Source organism: Mus caroli, unplaced genomic scaffold, assembly GCF_978045245.1.
Source record: "Mus caroli unplaced genomic scaffold, Mus_caroli_1 scaffold_3, whole genome shotgun sequence".
Taxonomy (NCBI): domain Eukaryota; kingdom Metazoa; phylum Chordata; class Mammalia; order Rodentia; family Muridae; genus Mus; species Mus caroli.
The window spans coordinates 8,210,672-8,225,221 of record NW_028227258.1 but is presented as its reverse complement, the minus strand read 5'-3'; the positions used below and the strand labels follow the sequence as shown (position 1 = coordinate 8,225,221).

Sequence of the window (14,550 nt, the reverse complement as noted above, 5' to 3'; positions counted from 1 at the left end):
GGGTCCCCAATGGAGGAGCTAGAGAAAGTATTCAAGGAGCTAAAGAGATCTGTAACCCTATAGGTGCAACATGATGAACTAACCAGTAATCCGGAGCTCTTGACTCTAGCTGCATATGTATCAAAGATGGCCTAGTCGGCCATCACTGGAAAGAGAGGCCCATTGGACACGTAAACTTTATATGCCCCAGTACAGGGGAACGCCAGGGCCAAAAAATGGGAATGGGTGGGTAGGGAAGTGGGGGGGAGGGTATGGGGGACTTTTGGGATAGCATTGGAAATGTAATTGAGGAAAATACGTAATAAAAAATATTTTTAAAAAAGAATGTATACTGCCTTTGCAGAGGACACTTTCAGTTCCCTGCACATACATCAGATGGTTCATGACCTCTGTTCCAGGGGTATCTGATACCTCTTTCCTCCATATACATCTGTACTCATGTGCACATACCACTGAGACATATACATATGCACATATTAAAAGTAATAAATATTTACAGACATAATGAAATATTAAAAACATTTTTAAACTAAAAAATTGAAGAGTTAAGATTTACAAAAACAGCTGAAAAATATTTTAAGATTTATTTTTCTTTAACAATAGTTCTGACTTTGACAGCTACCAGGGGGACTTCAGAATCATTTGGAAGACTTGCATGACAACCTTCCTTGGTGACTAATAGATTTCATCTCTTGATAGTTCTACTTTGGAGACACAGCTATGATGTTTCGAGATTCAGTCAATTAAGAGTATATACATGGAAGGACCCATGGTTCCAGCTGCATATGGAGCAGGATGGCTTGTCGGGCATCAGTGGGAGAGGAGGCCCTTGGTCCTGTGAAGACTTGATGCCCCAGTGTAGGGGAATGCCAGGTTGGTGAGGTAGGAGTGGATGGTTGGGTGGGGGAGCACTCTCATAGAAGCAGGAGGAGGGAGGATGGGATAAGGGGTTTCTGGAGGGGAAACCAAGAAAGGGGATAACATTTGAAATGTAAATAAATAAAATATCCAATAAATAAAAATTTATAAAAAATAAATAAAATCAAGCATGGAAACATTCAAGCAGAAACTTTATTTCATGAAATTAAAACATTACTATAATTAATCAAGTTGTTAACAAATATTGGCTCTTTTCAATTCCTTTAAATGTGTTTAGAGACATTCATGCTTTCAACCAGAGACAAGTGAAACTCACTCCATGCTTTATTTCCTTGTCCTCATTCCAGCATCTCACTCTCCATATCTTCCCATCCATATGGAGTGGATATCTAAGTAAATATCATTGTTAGAGAAAGTGGTACAGAGGACTTATAATGAGGATCCTTAATGCTTAGTAGACCTTGTGATGAGCTCTGGGACTACAAGGCAAATCCAGTCCTGTTTCTCAAGAACTCATGCTCCATTTGGAATAGCAGACATCTACATCATTTTCTAACTACTGTGCAATCAATTCGGGTACATAGAGTTGTATAATGTACTGGAGAAGGAAAAGCAAAGCCAAATTTGTTTTGCCTAAGGAGCTTGAGAAAGACACATGTATATGTGTACACACACTGGATGGTTCATGAACCCCTGTTTCAGTTCCGGGGGGATCTGACACTTCTGTCCTCCACATATAAAACTGTAGATGGTGTGGGCATATGGAAGCCCATTTTTCCTAGGACCTTTCTCTCTCCACTTCTCAGGGTTTGCATTTTTAATATGTGACTCATTATTGAAGGACAGCGAACATTAACAAAGGCTTTCAGCAGAATGCCTCTTCTTGTGGCAACCAGGTTTAAACTAAAACCAGGGACACTAATGTCACAGCAGCATGTGCCAATCCTCAGATTGCTCCAAAACAAGGCAAGCAAAAGCAGAAGCTAGCACATATTACAATACATGTCAGGGCTGGGAAAATGGTCCCCAAACACCCTAGTGAACTACAGCTGAGGGTTTCCCAAAAGACAGTGCTTTAGAAAGGAGCCAGGTTACCAGTATCCTCAAGAGGCAAATCCTCTAAGGCATCATCCGCAGCCCTCAACATCTGCCTGAGAGCAGCAAAGACCAGAATATCCTTCATAGGCTCCAACCTTCGCTCTGAAGCATAATTGCTGACCATCAAGATATTGGCTATAGGAATATTTAGCATTTTTTGGACATTCTGCACCTGTGGAAAATGTATTTAGGATGCGTGATATGTAAAAATATATTTATGAAGCATACATATGTTTACATATGAAGTATATTGCTACATCCACCCCAGTAGTGACACGCATTACAGGCCTAAAAGCCTGGAAGCAGTCACAAGGCAATGAGTTTCACAGAAACAGACTCCTGGAACCTTGGCATTCCAATAGCCCGTACACTCAAAACCTGTTCCCGTGTTAGTCTGGTATATGGATCCCTGTGCTCTCTTTCAGTATTGTTTTATTATAAGTGCCTTTTAGGATTGATTTTGACATATAGCTAACCCTTCGCCAGTGTTCCAATGTCCCAGGCAGTCCTTAAAGCCGACCCTGAGCTTGGAATTCAGTAAGAATGTTACCTATTCAGTAACACTCAAATTTACTTCTAGTAGAGATAGTGAAAATAATCAGGCATTACTATTTACTTGTCTAGAGCTAGAAAAGCTCAGGCTAGTCTGCATAGTAATTACTTAGGACAATAGCCAAGTCATACCCAAACACAGGAATACATAATGGCCTAGGAAATAGGTGGGTTGTAGCATGAAAGGGTTAGTAGAATGGAATTCCCTTGTGCAGGTTTTTTTCACTAGGCCCAAAGGAATAGCCTAACCAGGTATTTACTAAAATACCCCAGGTGGTGGGTTTAACAATAGACTAGCATTGCATCAGAGCATTCACCTAGCCCCTCTGTTTAACTGATCTTTTAAATTAAAGGTTGTTCCTATTCTCAGTGGTAAGCAAGGCCTGGCTCCTGCCATCTTTTTATGTATGCATTCTTTTTTGTTTTGTGTCAATGTAACTTGGCAGATGTGTTCACCTGGCTTTCTTGTTTTTCTTCTGTATTAAAAGTGTGGTGTTTGTTTGGACAAAATACATTCAGATTCAGCACTCCCTTGTGTCTGTGTCTGTTTGTCAATTCTCGCTGACCCTTGCTCACCTGCAACCAGAAGCCCGTTCCCTACAGATCAGAAACCCAATAGAGTTTCGTCTGTAGCAGTATATCATACTAAAAATTTAACTGACTATTAAATACAATTAACAGCAGAAACTGAAATGGTGATGAGTTGATAAATTCTCTTCAGAATACAATTATAATATGGATAATTATGGTTGTAAAGCAAATATATAAACTGGACTGAACTTAGCAATCTATCCAGTTACTTGTACTAATTAGGACTGAATTCAAGGCCTCAAATGCACTTGCAAGTACCCTCTCATTGAACTACGTATTCATCTCCTTATTACTTTTTGTTTTGAGACATGGTCTTGAATTTATTATGTAGCCCAACACAGGCCTTAAACTTGTAACCCTCTGATATCAGCCTCTGAGCATCAGACTTGCAGAACTGAACCCACCTTGACCTAATTCTCATTTCATGTATGAATAATCATTCACGCGCACACATGCACACACGCATACACACACACACACACACACACACTAAACTTGAGGAGAAAGAGAAGACAATGAGTGAGCACATAGCTGTGATTCTATCCCCATATCATCTGGTTATAAGCACCACGTTTTACCTGGCTTAGAGAAGTCACAGTTTCTGTCATGTTTGCAAAATTGTCATCAAGAACTTCATCATACTCCTGCACATTTGTAAGCAAGGCTACATATCCTATACCTGAATCAAACAGACACCATTGTTATAGGAATGTGGCAAGATGGTTTTTAAATGTATGTGTAAACACTGTTCTCTGAAAAGTTGAATGTGAACTATTCCCAATTATCTCAGTATGGAGCGAGATCTTCTTCCAAAGCTTGTTTCCTTCTAAAAGGAGAACTTACTTTGAGATATATCTAAACTCACAGTAAATCTGAAAACTTGGTAAGCTTTTAAAGTGAGAAATATGGCTACTGCACCGTTGAAATAAAGAGTCAATTAAGTAAAGCAAATTAAGACTATGATAATATGTTTCTACATATCTATTACAGATGTAAATTTTAATAATGACAAAAATAATGACAAATATTAGAAAAAATACAGAAAACCTGGATTGGTCATATAGCCCTAATTGGAATGTAACATGGAGTCATTTCTCTGAGTAGCATTTTAGTGATTTTTTTTTAAAAATTAATATATACTTTCTTCTTGACACAGAAGTCTTACCTTTAGGGATCTATGCTCTCCAAAAATTAAAGCACTAATGTCCAGAAGCATTTTTTATTATATCTAAAACCTAGACAATGGGTAAACACATTCTGGTATACCTATACCAGAGAATATACTCAACAACCAAAGAGTAAACAGTTACTACATAGAAGGTCTGACATGAACTTGAAAGGGTGTTAGTTAGGCCAAGTTAAAACAGCCATTCTCAAAACATGGCTTATGAATTATCCTAGTTATATAATATTCTCATGTGAAGACATAACCATAAAGATGTGGTGACAAGTAGTTAAGGATGGTGAATGGTCAGAGTGGAATCTTTGTAGGCATGAGATGATTCAGTATCCTGGGTTGTAGACATAGCTATGTATTCATGAATTGCTATGTATGATAAAACAGTCTAACTGGTTTTAACCTTACCGGCTAGTTCCTGTGAGGAGGTGAGTCCCTTTAAAAACCACAAGAGCATTATACAGATGAAACCTATAGACAGCCTAGGCCTTCAGTTCTGAAGGCTAACATATGTCTGTTAAGCAAATTTTTCAGTGATTCCTTCTGTGCTTGCCACCAGCCTCAGGACCTTTGCCAAAGTCACAGGGCATATGGCTCTAAACTGCTCCTTTTGTAGCGTCCGATGACATTATAATCATTTCAAAAATTTCAGCGTTTAGACAACACTTACCACAGTCTACGACATCTTTGCGAATTTTTTTCAGCTTTGCCACCATTTTATCAGGTAGTGTATTAACAGAGTTGATGTCTAGGACAAAAGCCACGCAGTGAATCCTGTCCTGCAGAGGCGGCGAGGCGGCGTGAGGGAAGTGCTTCGGCTTCATCGGCTCACAGGGGTTGAACTGTACAGAAACAGAAGTTGGTGCGCACTTTGCAGAGCCTCTGCTTCTTCGTTTGCACAGCAGAAAGCACAGCCACTCAGTCCCTTCCCCAGCTTCTTCCCTGGTTGCTTAAAGCTTCTTCCCAGCTGGTTGCCAAGGTCTCACCAGAGCTTTCTCAAAGACTAATGGCTTTATTGTTATAGTAAAAAAAAATATTAACTAACCGCTGTAACTGTTAAAGGAAAATGCAAAGACCACTTTTGAACTCTAACTCAAATCTCCAATATCCAGAAGCAAATACCATTAAGATTGAAGGTTTCCTCTTCGAGAATTTTGCTTTATGGCCTCATGGATGGGGAGGGGCAGACAGAGAAGAATGAATGACATTTAAACTTAAACACTAGGATTCCTTCTTAATTTTTTTCAAGGCAAAATAAGGTAAAGTAAAATGAAAGAAATATCAATTTCCAAGTTAGTGTGTCCTTACCACAATCAAGATAGACTGCAAAGCATAGCAAACATTTAAGTATGTAGTGTGTATGTGTGTGTGTGTGTGTGTGTGTGTGTGTGTGTTCAATGTAAGACTGAATTGACTTGCTCCTTGCTATGAAACCTGAGAGCCTTAGTGATGTGTCTTTCCCCATCTTTGTGCTTTATTCCTCTCTGTTACTTTGTAATTCCTTTACCTAACTAGACTGTGAGTCTCTTGAAAATAATGCCTGTGCTTTTTTGTTTGTTTGGTTGGTTGTTGTTGCTGCTGCTGCTGCTGCTGCTGCTGTTTTTTGAGACAGGGTTTCTCTGTATAGCCCTGGCTGTCCTGGAACTCACTTTATAGACCAGGCTGGCCTCGAACTCAGAAATCTGCCTGCCTCCGCCTCCTGAGTGCTGGGATTAAAGGCGTGCACCACCACGCCCGGCTTCTTGTGCTTTTAATTAACTGTGGATCTTTTTCAGTGATAATTTTCATGTCTAGAACAAATTATATTTTTAATAAATAATTTCAAATGAATGAATAATCGCATAATCAAGCTTTTCAGTGAAGCTCAACTGAAAGGAAAAAAGAAGCCCAGTGTCTAGAATTGGAAGCCAATTATATTCCACTCCTAAAAGTAAGGTGCTCCATTGTTAACTCTGTGAGCACTTACAATTTATTACTCCTGTCCTCAGATATTCTAGGACATGGGCTGTGATATTATTACATTTCATATGTTTAAAATCTAGGGCTTAGAAAAACCATTATGTAACTTCTTTCACAATTACCTATTTATACAGATCCTGGCATGAGGTAGCGTTGCCCCACTCTTATGGACTACTCAAACAGAGGGTGGATAATTACTCTAATATCTTCTCTACACCTAAACATACACAAAATTAAACTGCCACTGGTTTAACTACTTAAATGACTTCTTCGCTCATGGTTGACATGAAAAGAACCATGTAAACAAAACCACCCTGTGAACCTCCCCTGGAATTTAGATAAGTCGAATCCTGCCATTTAGTTTTATTTATCAATGGCATAGAACACACAGACACACACACACAGACACACACACACATATTAGTGTTGGAATCACATGTGGCAGCCCAAATGGTCTTGTAAGGTCAAAAGCAATGAGACAATTTAAAGTGTCTTGGAGTGGAGGACATCTTACCTGATACCTGTCTGGTACACAGCCTTTTAAGATGTGAGGAATGTCATCTATGCACAACCCGGCTTCCTCCCCCTCCTCCAGCCCCATTGAATCACACAGCATAAATGGGAGTGTTTCCCCGCTTTTTCCATCTTTAATAGAATAAACTCTGTACTGTAAAAGAAAATATTGTGTTAAAGTATATTTGTTAGCATTCAAAACAAGAGGAAAAGGGAATATTTGCTTATGTTTTAGTACAGTGAGTGGCCTGCACCCAGCATGATCCTCCTACCTCAGCCTCAGAGGGCTGGGGTTAAGGCACGAGCGACCACGTCAAGCTGTGTAGTCACAGTTCTTCCACATGCACAATAGGAGACGCTCTAACACTGCACTCTACTAGAAAGTTCAGAACCCATCTAAGACATCACCACAGTCTAGACATCGAAGCATTTCAGTTAATACTAAATAGATTTGATGTTTTATAGCATCTTGCCTTGACTTCACAGACTATGCTGACATGTCGAATAAATCCATATCAAGAAACAAGATGCAACTTGTGGAAGTGTTAGAAGTGTTTTGAGCTCTTGAATATAGAACCAATGACAAAGAGATGCTATAGTCTTATAGTGTATTTGCAGCAAGTGCCAAAAGGTGTTTTCCTGTAACTAATTCTTGGGTCTGTTAAAACAAAGGGCTTCTCTGGATAATATTATTGAATGGAGATAATTATGATGCAATGTTTACTTCTACTTCATTTAATTACTTAGCATCTAATTGTAGATTACAAAGAAGAAGGTCATGTATAAGAAAAAAGTACAAAGAAATGAACAAATATACTTAGTACAATCTGCAAATCACAAACTTTCACAAGTCCTTAGGTAACTTGCCTGCTTGGTGATGCTGCTTTCGTCAGACCCCACAATGGCCTGGCGAGTTAGGTGGCCTTGGAAAGCAGACTTCACTGAGTTGAAAAAGCTCGACTTTCCTGAGCCTACTGGGCCCACCAAGAGAATACGAACTTCTGAAACCAGGTCCTTATAAGGCTTGTAGGCTCTGAGAGCAGAGATTAATTTTCCTCGGTGCCTGTTTAGAATGCAGAACTTAAATGCAACAGCAGATCTTCCTCAAAGCACTATAATTACCATAGAGCTTCCAGTTTTTCCATTTTAGGGAAGGGTTTAGCTACACGCTTCTTTTGACAGTAGCTTTATAACATATTAAGTATAACACTATAAACACCCCAGGTAATATATTTCATACTTAGATATGTTGTATTTACATAGCAGGATAAAATCTTAATCTGTAACAAGACATTGTTAACTTTCGAACACAAATTTTGGAGTGATAGTAACACCTAAAGTAAGTGATTATTTGGAATAAAATATATTAAAGGGAAGTAAAAATATATTTGCATCTATCAACTAGAAAGGGGGTGTTTTTATAATAAACTGGAATATTGTCTGTCAACAACTATTATCATTCCAAGTAATATGATTTTTTTAATCTTTCCCACTAGTTCATTGTCAGGGCTTAATGCAATTAATCTCAATAAAATGAATAACAGGTAAGTCAAGAACCTAACTTACTGTTTGGCGGTCACCATCTTCTTTATGAAGCTTGGATTTTTCTTAATGCCTACAGAAAATAAACACATCATAGTAAGCTCTCTGACTTGTTTGGCTGTCTGTGGTGAAGTCTCCCTCCCAAACAGGGCTATTTGATTAATCTTGGTCTTTTCAACTAAGTGTTCAGGTTGGCAGCATCCTGAGAGGAAGAGGAGAAAAGATGGACTTCTGTGATTGTATAATGGGTTTCACCCTCCTGGACTCCCTGCTGTCTTCCTCCTTCCTTCTTTCCCTCCTGCTTCCCTCTCCTCTCTCCTGTCTTAACTTCATCTTCAGCCCTATCTTTCTGTTTTAAGGAAATAAGAGAGAGTTTATTCTGGAGACATATTGAGTTACCATGACCAGGGAACACAGATTTGTTACCCCAAATTCCACATTCCAGTGTAGAAGCATTCTTACAACATTTTTACAGTTTTAGAGAACAAGGAAAGATATAAGTTAATGCACATTTAAAATGTGTTTGTTTGAGGGTACAGCAGAGGGGCAGATGCAGCAAGGCCATCTGTCTCTCTCTTTACCCATGTACATCTTAAATCTCTTTGCTCACAGTAGTCTGTAGGCCCGAGTCTTCAGTGCACAACAGGTTTATCATTTCTCTCCCCTTAAACACCAACAATAATACATAAACTGCAGAAACTAGAACCAAGCATAAAAGCAGATTGTCCTTTTGTACATACCATCAACTCGAAAGATTTCACATTCCACAGATCGAAAGCCATGTCCAAGATTGAGTTCTAGACCGTTCATTACTGTGTCATTTAGAGCAAGTGAGCAGCCACTAAGTGGAGTCACACTGAGTGACAAACCATCGAGTGAGAAAATTATCAGCTCTTCAGAGTCAACTATTACTTTTGTGTTCAAAAACAAAGCTGATATTCCAGAACTATTATTCCTTTTTAATGAAAACCACGCACAAGTACATGGCTTTTCAGAGACTAACCTAGGAAAATTCTCCAGCATAAAAACACCCACAACAACATCGTTCTTTAGGTGAAATACTGTCATTGTGGATCCCTGAAGAGAACATTTCTGAGTCATCTCAGAAACACAATTTTTATGAGCACTGGACTGATAAAGAAGAGTCAACGATGCATTCCCAAGCAGCTTTTCCAGAATCTTCTCTTCTATCCATGTCAATCTGGTTGTCACTTTCATGTTCCTGTAACTGAGAGAAAAACAAATAGAAGCTGAGGAGCTAGCATAATAGAGCAGTTCAAAATGCAAGCTTCTGCTTAGTTCCAGTGGGTTCCATTGACCTCTGACCCAATAAAAGCACATTAGGAATTTGAAACCAATAATATAATATGTAGAAGTGAAGGAGCAGCAATTATATATGAAAAATAAATACTTTTGAAATGATAAATAGCATTAAATGTTAGCACTCCTTTAATCCCAACACTCAGGAGGCAGAGGTAAGTAGATGTGTGTGAGTATAAGGCCAGTCTGATCTACATACACAGTGAGTGCCAATCCACTCTGAGCTACTTAGATAGTGAGTTCCAGTCCAACCAGAATTATACAGGGAAAGCTTGTCTGTCAATCAATCAATCAATCGATAAATAAATTTTAACATTGGTTGACAGTAAATTCTAGACTAGAGAAGAATACCCAATAAAAGTTAGTAATCAGCAAACATTGTATCTATGATTTGTGGATCACATAGTCTCTACTGTTGAGATAACCTTTTATACATTGTGTAAATGTGTCTGTTTTATTCAGTTGTTAATTCTGGATGAGCAGAGAGTGAATACTGGCTGGCAAGAGTTGGTATTGTTTCTATGGCTCATCACCTGCCTTAGTATTTTGTAAAAGTCCATCCTCCTTCACCTTCTGATTGACTTAATAAAGATCTGATGGCCAGGAGCTGGGCAGGAAGTAGAAGGCAGAACTTCTGGACAGAGAGAAGGTCTCTGAGCAAAGAAGCAGATTTCAAATATTTTCCAGAGACACAGAAGAAGAAGGAGTGTGTGGAAAGGCATAGACTAGGTATAGTCAGGGTTAATTTGTATAAGCTAGCTAAGTGCCTGCGGAGCTACAGTGCCTATGCTTTTTTTTTTATAAATAATACAGTCTCCATGTCATTATTTTTATAGCTGGAGGGTTCATAGAAAGTCCCATATTACTCTACCCTGATGACTTGATCAGCATAGTAATCACAACAGTTATAGACAATACGTGTTGAGGTTTGAGTGTGGATCACTCATGTGTTGGGAGCTTTGCCCTTAATATGATAATGACAGACAGAACAATAAAGAGTCAGGGCCTAGTGAGAAATATCTACTTCAATTTAGAAGCTTGCCCTTGAAAAAAACTTAAGTATTGCTTATAGAACTCTAGTCATATTTCATGAGAAAATTATTATAAAAGCTTAAGCCTGTCTAGGATTCTGGCTTCTGTTTTGGCCATGTGATATCTTCCACACATGTATTGTACCACCATGACACAGTCCTCTTTGAAGCAGTACAAACAAGATGACATGTACCATAGCTGGACAGCATAGCTTTCAGATATCTAGAACTGCACCCTAAATGAACCTGTTTCCTTTACGAAGTTAGCTGGTCTGAGATATTTTATTATAGTAACAAAAGGATGCTAACTCTTCTAAGAACATGAATGCATGTCAATAAAACATTTTTATCACTCATAGACTATGATTTGCCAACCCATAAACTAAAGGACCGAGATGAAACTATATTTAAAAAATTAGTTCACAAAGAAAAGATCAGAAATAAGAAAGCATTCAATAGAAGCACAAGTCCTACAATGACAGCTAACCTCACAGCCATCAGCCTAGTTAGTGGAATAAAAATAAAAATTTAAAATTTAATAAACTGTTTTTAAAGTATGAAAAATACTTCAAAGGCAATAATTATATTACTGTCTGAGATTCAAAAGAGTTAGCAGAGAAAGGTAAATTAGACATTTAGAATAACACTTCCCTGAGTAGTATGTGTCAACTTCAGAGAGGTATTTGAGAGGCTGGGAGATGCTTCAGTGAGAAAAGTATTTGTCATGCAAGTACAAGGGTTGGAGTACAAATTCTCAAAGCTAATGCAAAGCCAGGCACAGTAGTGCATATCTAGAAAACCAGAATTCCTATTGCTAAGAAGTATCCAAAATGGGAAAATCCCCTAAAACTTGTGGGTGAAGCTGGTAAAAGCATGTGGGTCAGGGAGAAGCATGTGGGCTGGGTAACCTGCTATATGCAGCAGTGCACAAGAGACCTTCTTCAAACAAAATGGAAGGCAAGTCCAGACACAACAGCTTGTAATCTGAACTCCACAAATACTATGGTATATATGTACCTGCACACACAAAGGCATGCACACCCACACAACACACACACACACATTCCCCGTGTTGAAATTCTGTGGAGATCCAGAGAAGACATATGAATGGACTAGAGGCATACAGGACTTGCTTTCTCTTTCAATAGCTTTAATCTTGTTGCATGCAGATAAATGGAATTTAGAGTGTAGGTTATTATATGGCATCCTAATTACTGAATTTCTGAAATAAGACACTAAAGATATAAACTATAAAGAAAGATCAAATTGACTTTGAAAACAGATAATTGTCCTATAACAAGAGAAAATAAAAACTAGTTAGGGAATTATAATGATATTCTACAAAGGTATTCTACAGAGGAATAATCAAAACCACGAACCACACAGAAGAAAAGTTGCCCATGAATGTGAAGAGCCAATTCAAAGAGGTAGTGATAAGCACAGAGAGAGGGATAGACATTCGGTAGCATGACACTGTGCCTGATACATGTCACAAGGAATAAACGTCTATCAGTGCCAACAGTTGGCCCATACACAGATACCCTGAAACATTAGTATTGGGGGCTGGATAGATGGCTCGACAATTGAGAGAACTTGCTACTTTATTCTAGAGAACCAGGGTTCAGTTCCCAACTCCCTCACAACTCCGTGAAACCCCCATTTCAGGGGGCCTGATGCCCTCCTGTGTGCTCTACTGTATGTATGGGGTACACACATGAACATTTAGCACAGATTCGTAACCATGAGATACATAAATACTTTAAACAAAATGGTTGTGATTGTCCTTATGGCCATATAGAGTTCAGTAGAAAGTACAGTCAGACCTGCACTGTTTATGAATACATGCATTGGTCATTTAGTCACGTTTTGGCACATCTACACAGGAAATCAATAGCAGTTAACGTGAATGGATTAGCTCTATTTTTTATAAACATAGGTAAAGGTCAAAAAAATTCTTTTAATTTAAAAGGCAAACTAAGCATGAAAAGCTAAGTCTGGTGTCATCTCTATAAAGTGTTAACATAAAGCAATATCAGAGATTGCACTCATACACTATACACACAGAAGATGCACAGAAATAAGTAGGCCAATGATCTGTGCAGACATCTGTGAAGGAAGTAAAGAAGAGAACAGAGGAGAGACTCAGAGATGGCTTCTACTTTCCAAGGAATACCTTTCTTCCAAAGGGAATCTGACTAAATGAAGCAAATCATAGTTGAAATGTTATAGAAATGTTGGAGACTGTTCGAGAGCTCACTCTTCCTGTAGCTAGCAGTGTGCCCATTTTCATTACACAAAGAGCAGAAAGGAGAGCCGTTTGGTCGCCCTGCTAGCTTCACCCAGAAGATCAAAGAGAACTTAGCAGATCTGAAGGCCAGTGGAAGGTGGAAGTGCTTACCAGCTGCTGTGACCCGGAGCAGACTGAACTAGAGGATACTGCTGCTGTGTCCTGGAGCAGACTGAACTAGAGGATAACTTCAGTAGAGAACTCCTTTTTTTCTGGGTTGCGGAGCAGTTGGAGAATGGAAAGCTCTTTGCTTTCCATTCCAGAGTTACAAAAAGAAACCAAACTGAAATTCATAACAGGAAATGCTCTGTTCTGTGTTTAGTTGGCTGCACACCAATTACCCTTAATTAACTTTCGTTTTCCTCACTGGAAGAAACTGGATGAGAAAGAGGAAGCCAAGCAGAAAATAAAACTATCCTTGAGTCTAGCCACATGAAGGCATGTGTAAAATGACAATGACTCGTTAAAAACTTACCTTAAGAAGTCCTTCCTGTAATGTTGCCTATGTCCTTGGTCCTGTATCGCCAATGCTTTCTTTAATTGTTCTTCCTAGAAAAGCTCCACACATGTTAGTAGCTGCTTCTTGGAGTTCAAAATACTCTTGAAAACATCAAGCAAATTAGAAGTTAGGTTGTGGGCTTAGATTTTTTTCAAAACCTACTTTAATAAGGGTTCTCAAATGCTTTAACCTCACTTCTAGCCAACCATGCAAAGGTAGGGGGGAAAAGATGGTACATACAACAAGAGGATGTAGACCTGTTTAGGAGTTCTTTGGGGTGGTTTCAATCATTGCTGTCAGGATACCACCAGTCTAGTTTAGTAGTTTCAGGTCACCAACAGTCCATTTCAAAAGTGTCCCCAAACATAAATCAGCAACGGGTCAGGATCCAGCAGTAACAAGAATCACAAAGCTACCTATACAAGTGCCCACCACTGTCAGTTGAGTACCACTTGTACTCTCCCCAAATATCGCATGTCCTCTCACCGGTCTGCTTCAGCAAAACAGCACATGAGTCTGCATCACATGACACAAACCAGAAATTTCCCTTTCCTTAGGTGCACAGATGGGGCTACTTGAACCTAGACCCCTCCTTTGGCACAGAACACGATGGTCCTTCTCTTTCTGACTCCAAGCAGGACCTCACACTTCTCTTCCTGTTTACTCATTCACACGCCAGCACTGCTCTCGACCTGGGGAGAGAGAGGCTCAACTAGACAATTAGAAGTTAGGTTACAGTATGCTCAGGGAGACAGACAAATATGCAGGCAATTATACACGTGACTGTTGCTAAGGAACAAAAGAAGAGGAGGTAGATTTCAGAGATCTAAGAGTACTGTGGCCTCATTCCATCAGGTCCATTTGTGAAAGGTCTCCCTGCAAATCAGACTTCAAGCTGAGGCATGAAGTGAAGAAAAGTAAGCGAAGTGAGAGGCAGAAGTCCTTCTCTGTGCCTCCCAAGCAAGTGTGTCAGTCTATCTAGAACAGAATGTGATTAGAGGGCTTGTGGTTATGTAAAACAGTAGCTTCTCTTCCACCCCATAAAACAGCAGTGCTAATACAAAATGACTCCTTCCCATGCAACTTAAAGCCTCATCCATCC

At 39.2% G+C, this 14,550-nt stretch overlaps 1 protein-coding gene across 2 annotated transcripts; it reads right to left on the bottom strand.

Annotated features, from left to right (window-relative positions):
• Window positions 1-1,040: 1,040 nt before the first annotated feature.
• On the bottom strand, window positions 1,041-14,154 carry Ifi44l (interferon induced protein 44 like). Of its 2 annotated transcripts, none has more exons than XM_085835420.1 (8): window positions 13,061-13,228; window positions 9,052-9,539; window positions 8,336-8,384; window positions 7,637-7,832; window positions 6,771-6,923; window positions 4,968-5,139; window positions 3,699-3,799; window positions 1,041-2,149 (listed from the first exon to the last, which is right to left on the bottom strand). In XM_085835420.1, the coding sequence occupies exons 2-8, from the start codon at window positions 9,527-9,529 to the stop codon at window positions 1,955-1,957; spliced, it is 1,344 nt and encodes a 447-aa protein (XP_085691546.1). In that variant the 5' UTR covers window positions 9,530-9,539; window positions 13,061-13,228; the 3' UTR covers window positions 1,041-1,954. The 2 variants fall into 2 exon arrangements, with proteins under 2 accessions (XP_085691546.1, XP_029330645.2); XM_029474785.2 differs by lacking the exon at window positions 13,061-13,228 and adding an exon at window positions 13,425-14,154 and having other exon boundaries at window positions 1,042-2,149.
• Between the last annotated feature and the right edge of the window lie 396 nt (window positions 14,155-14,550).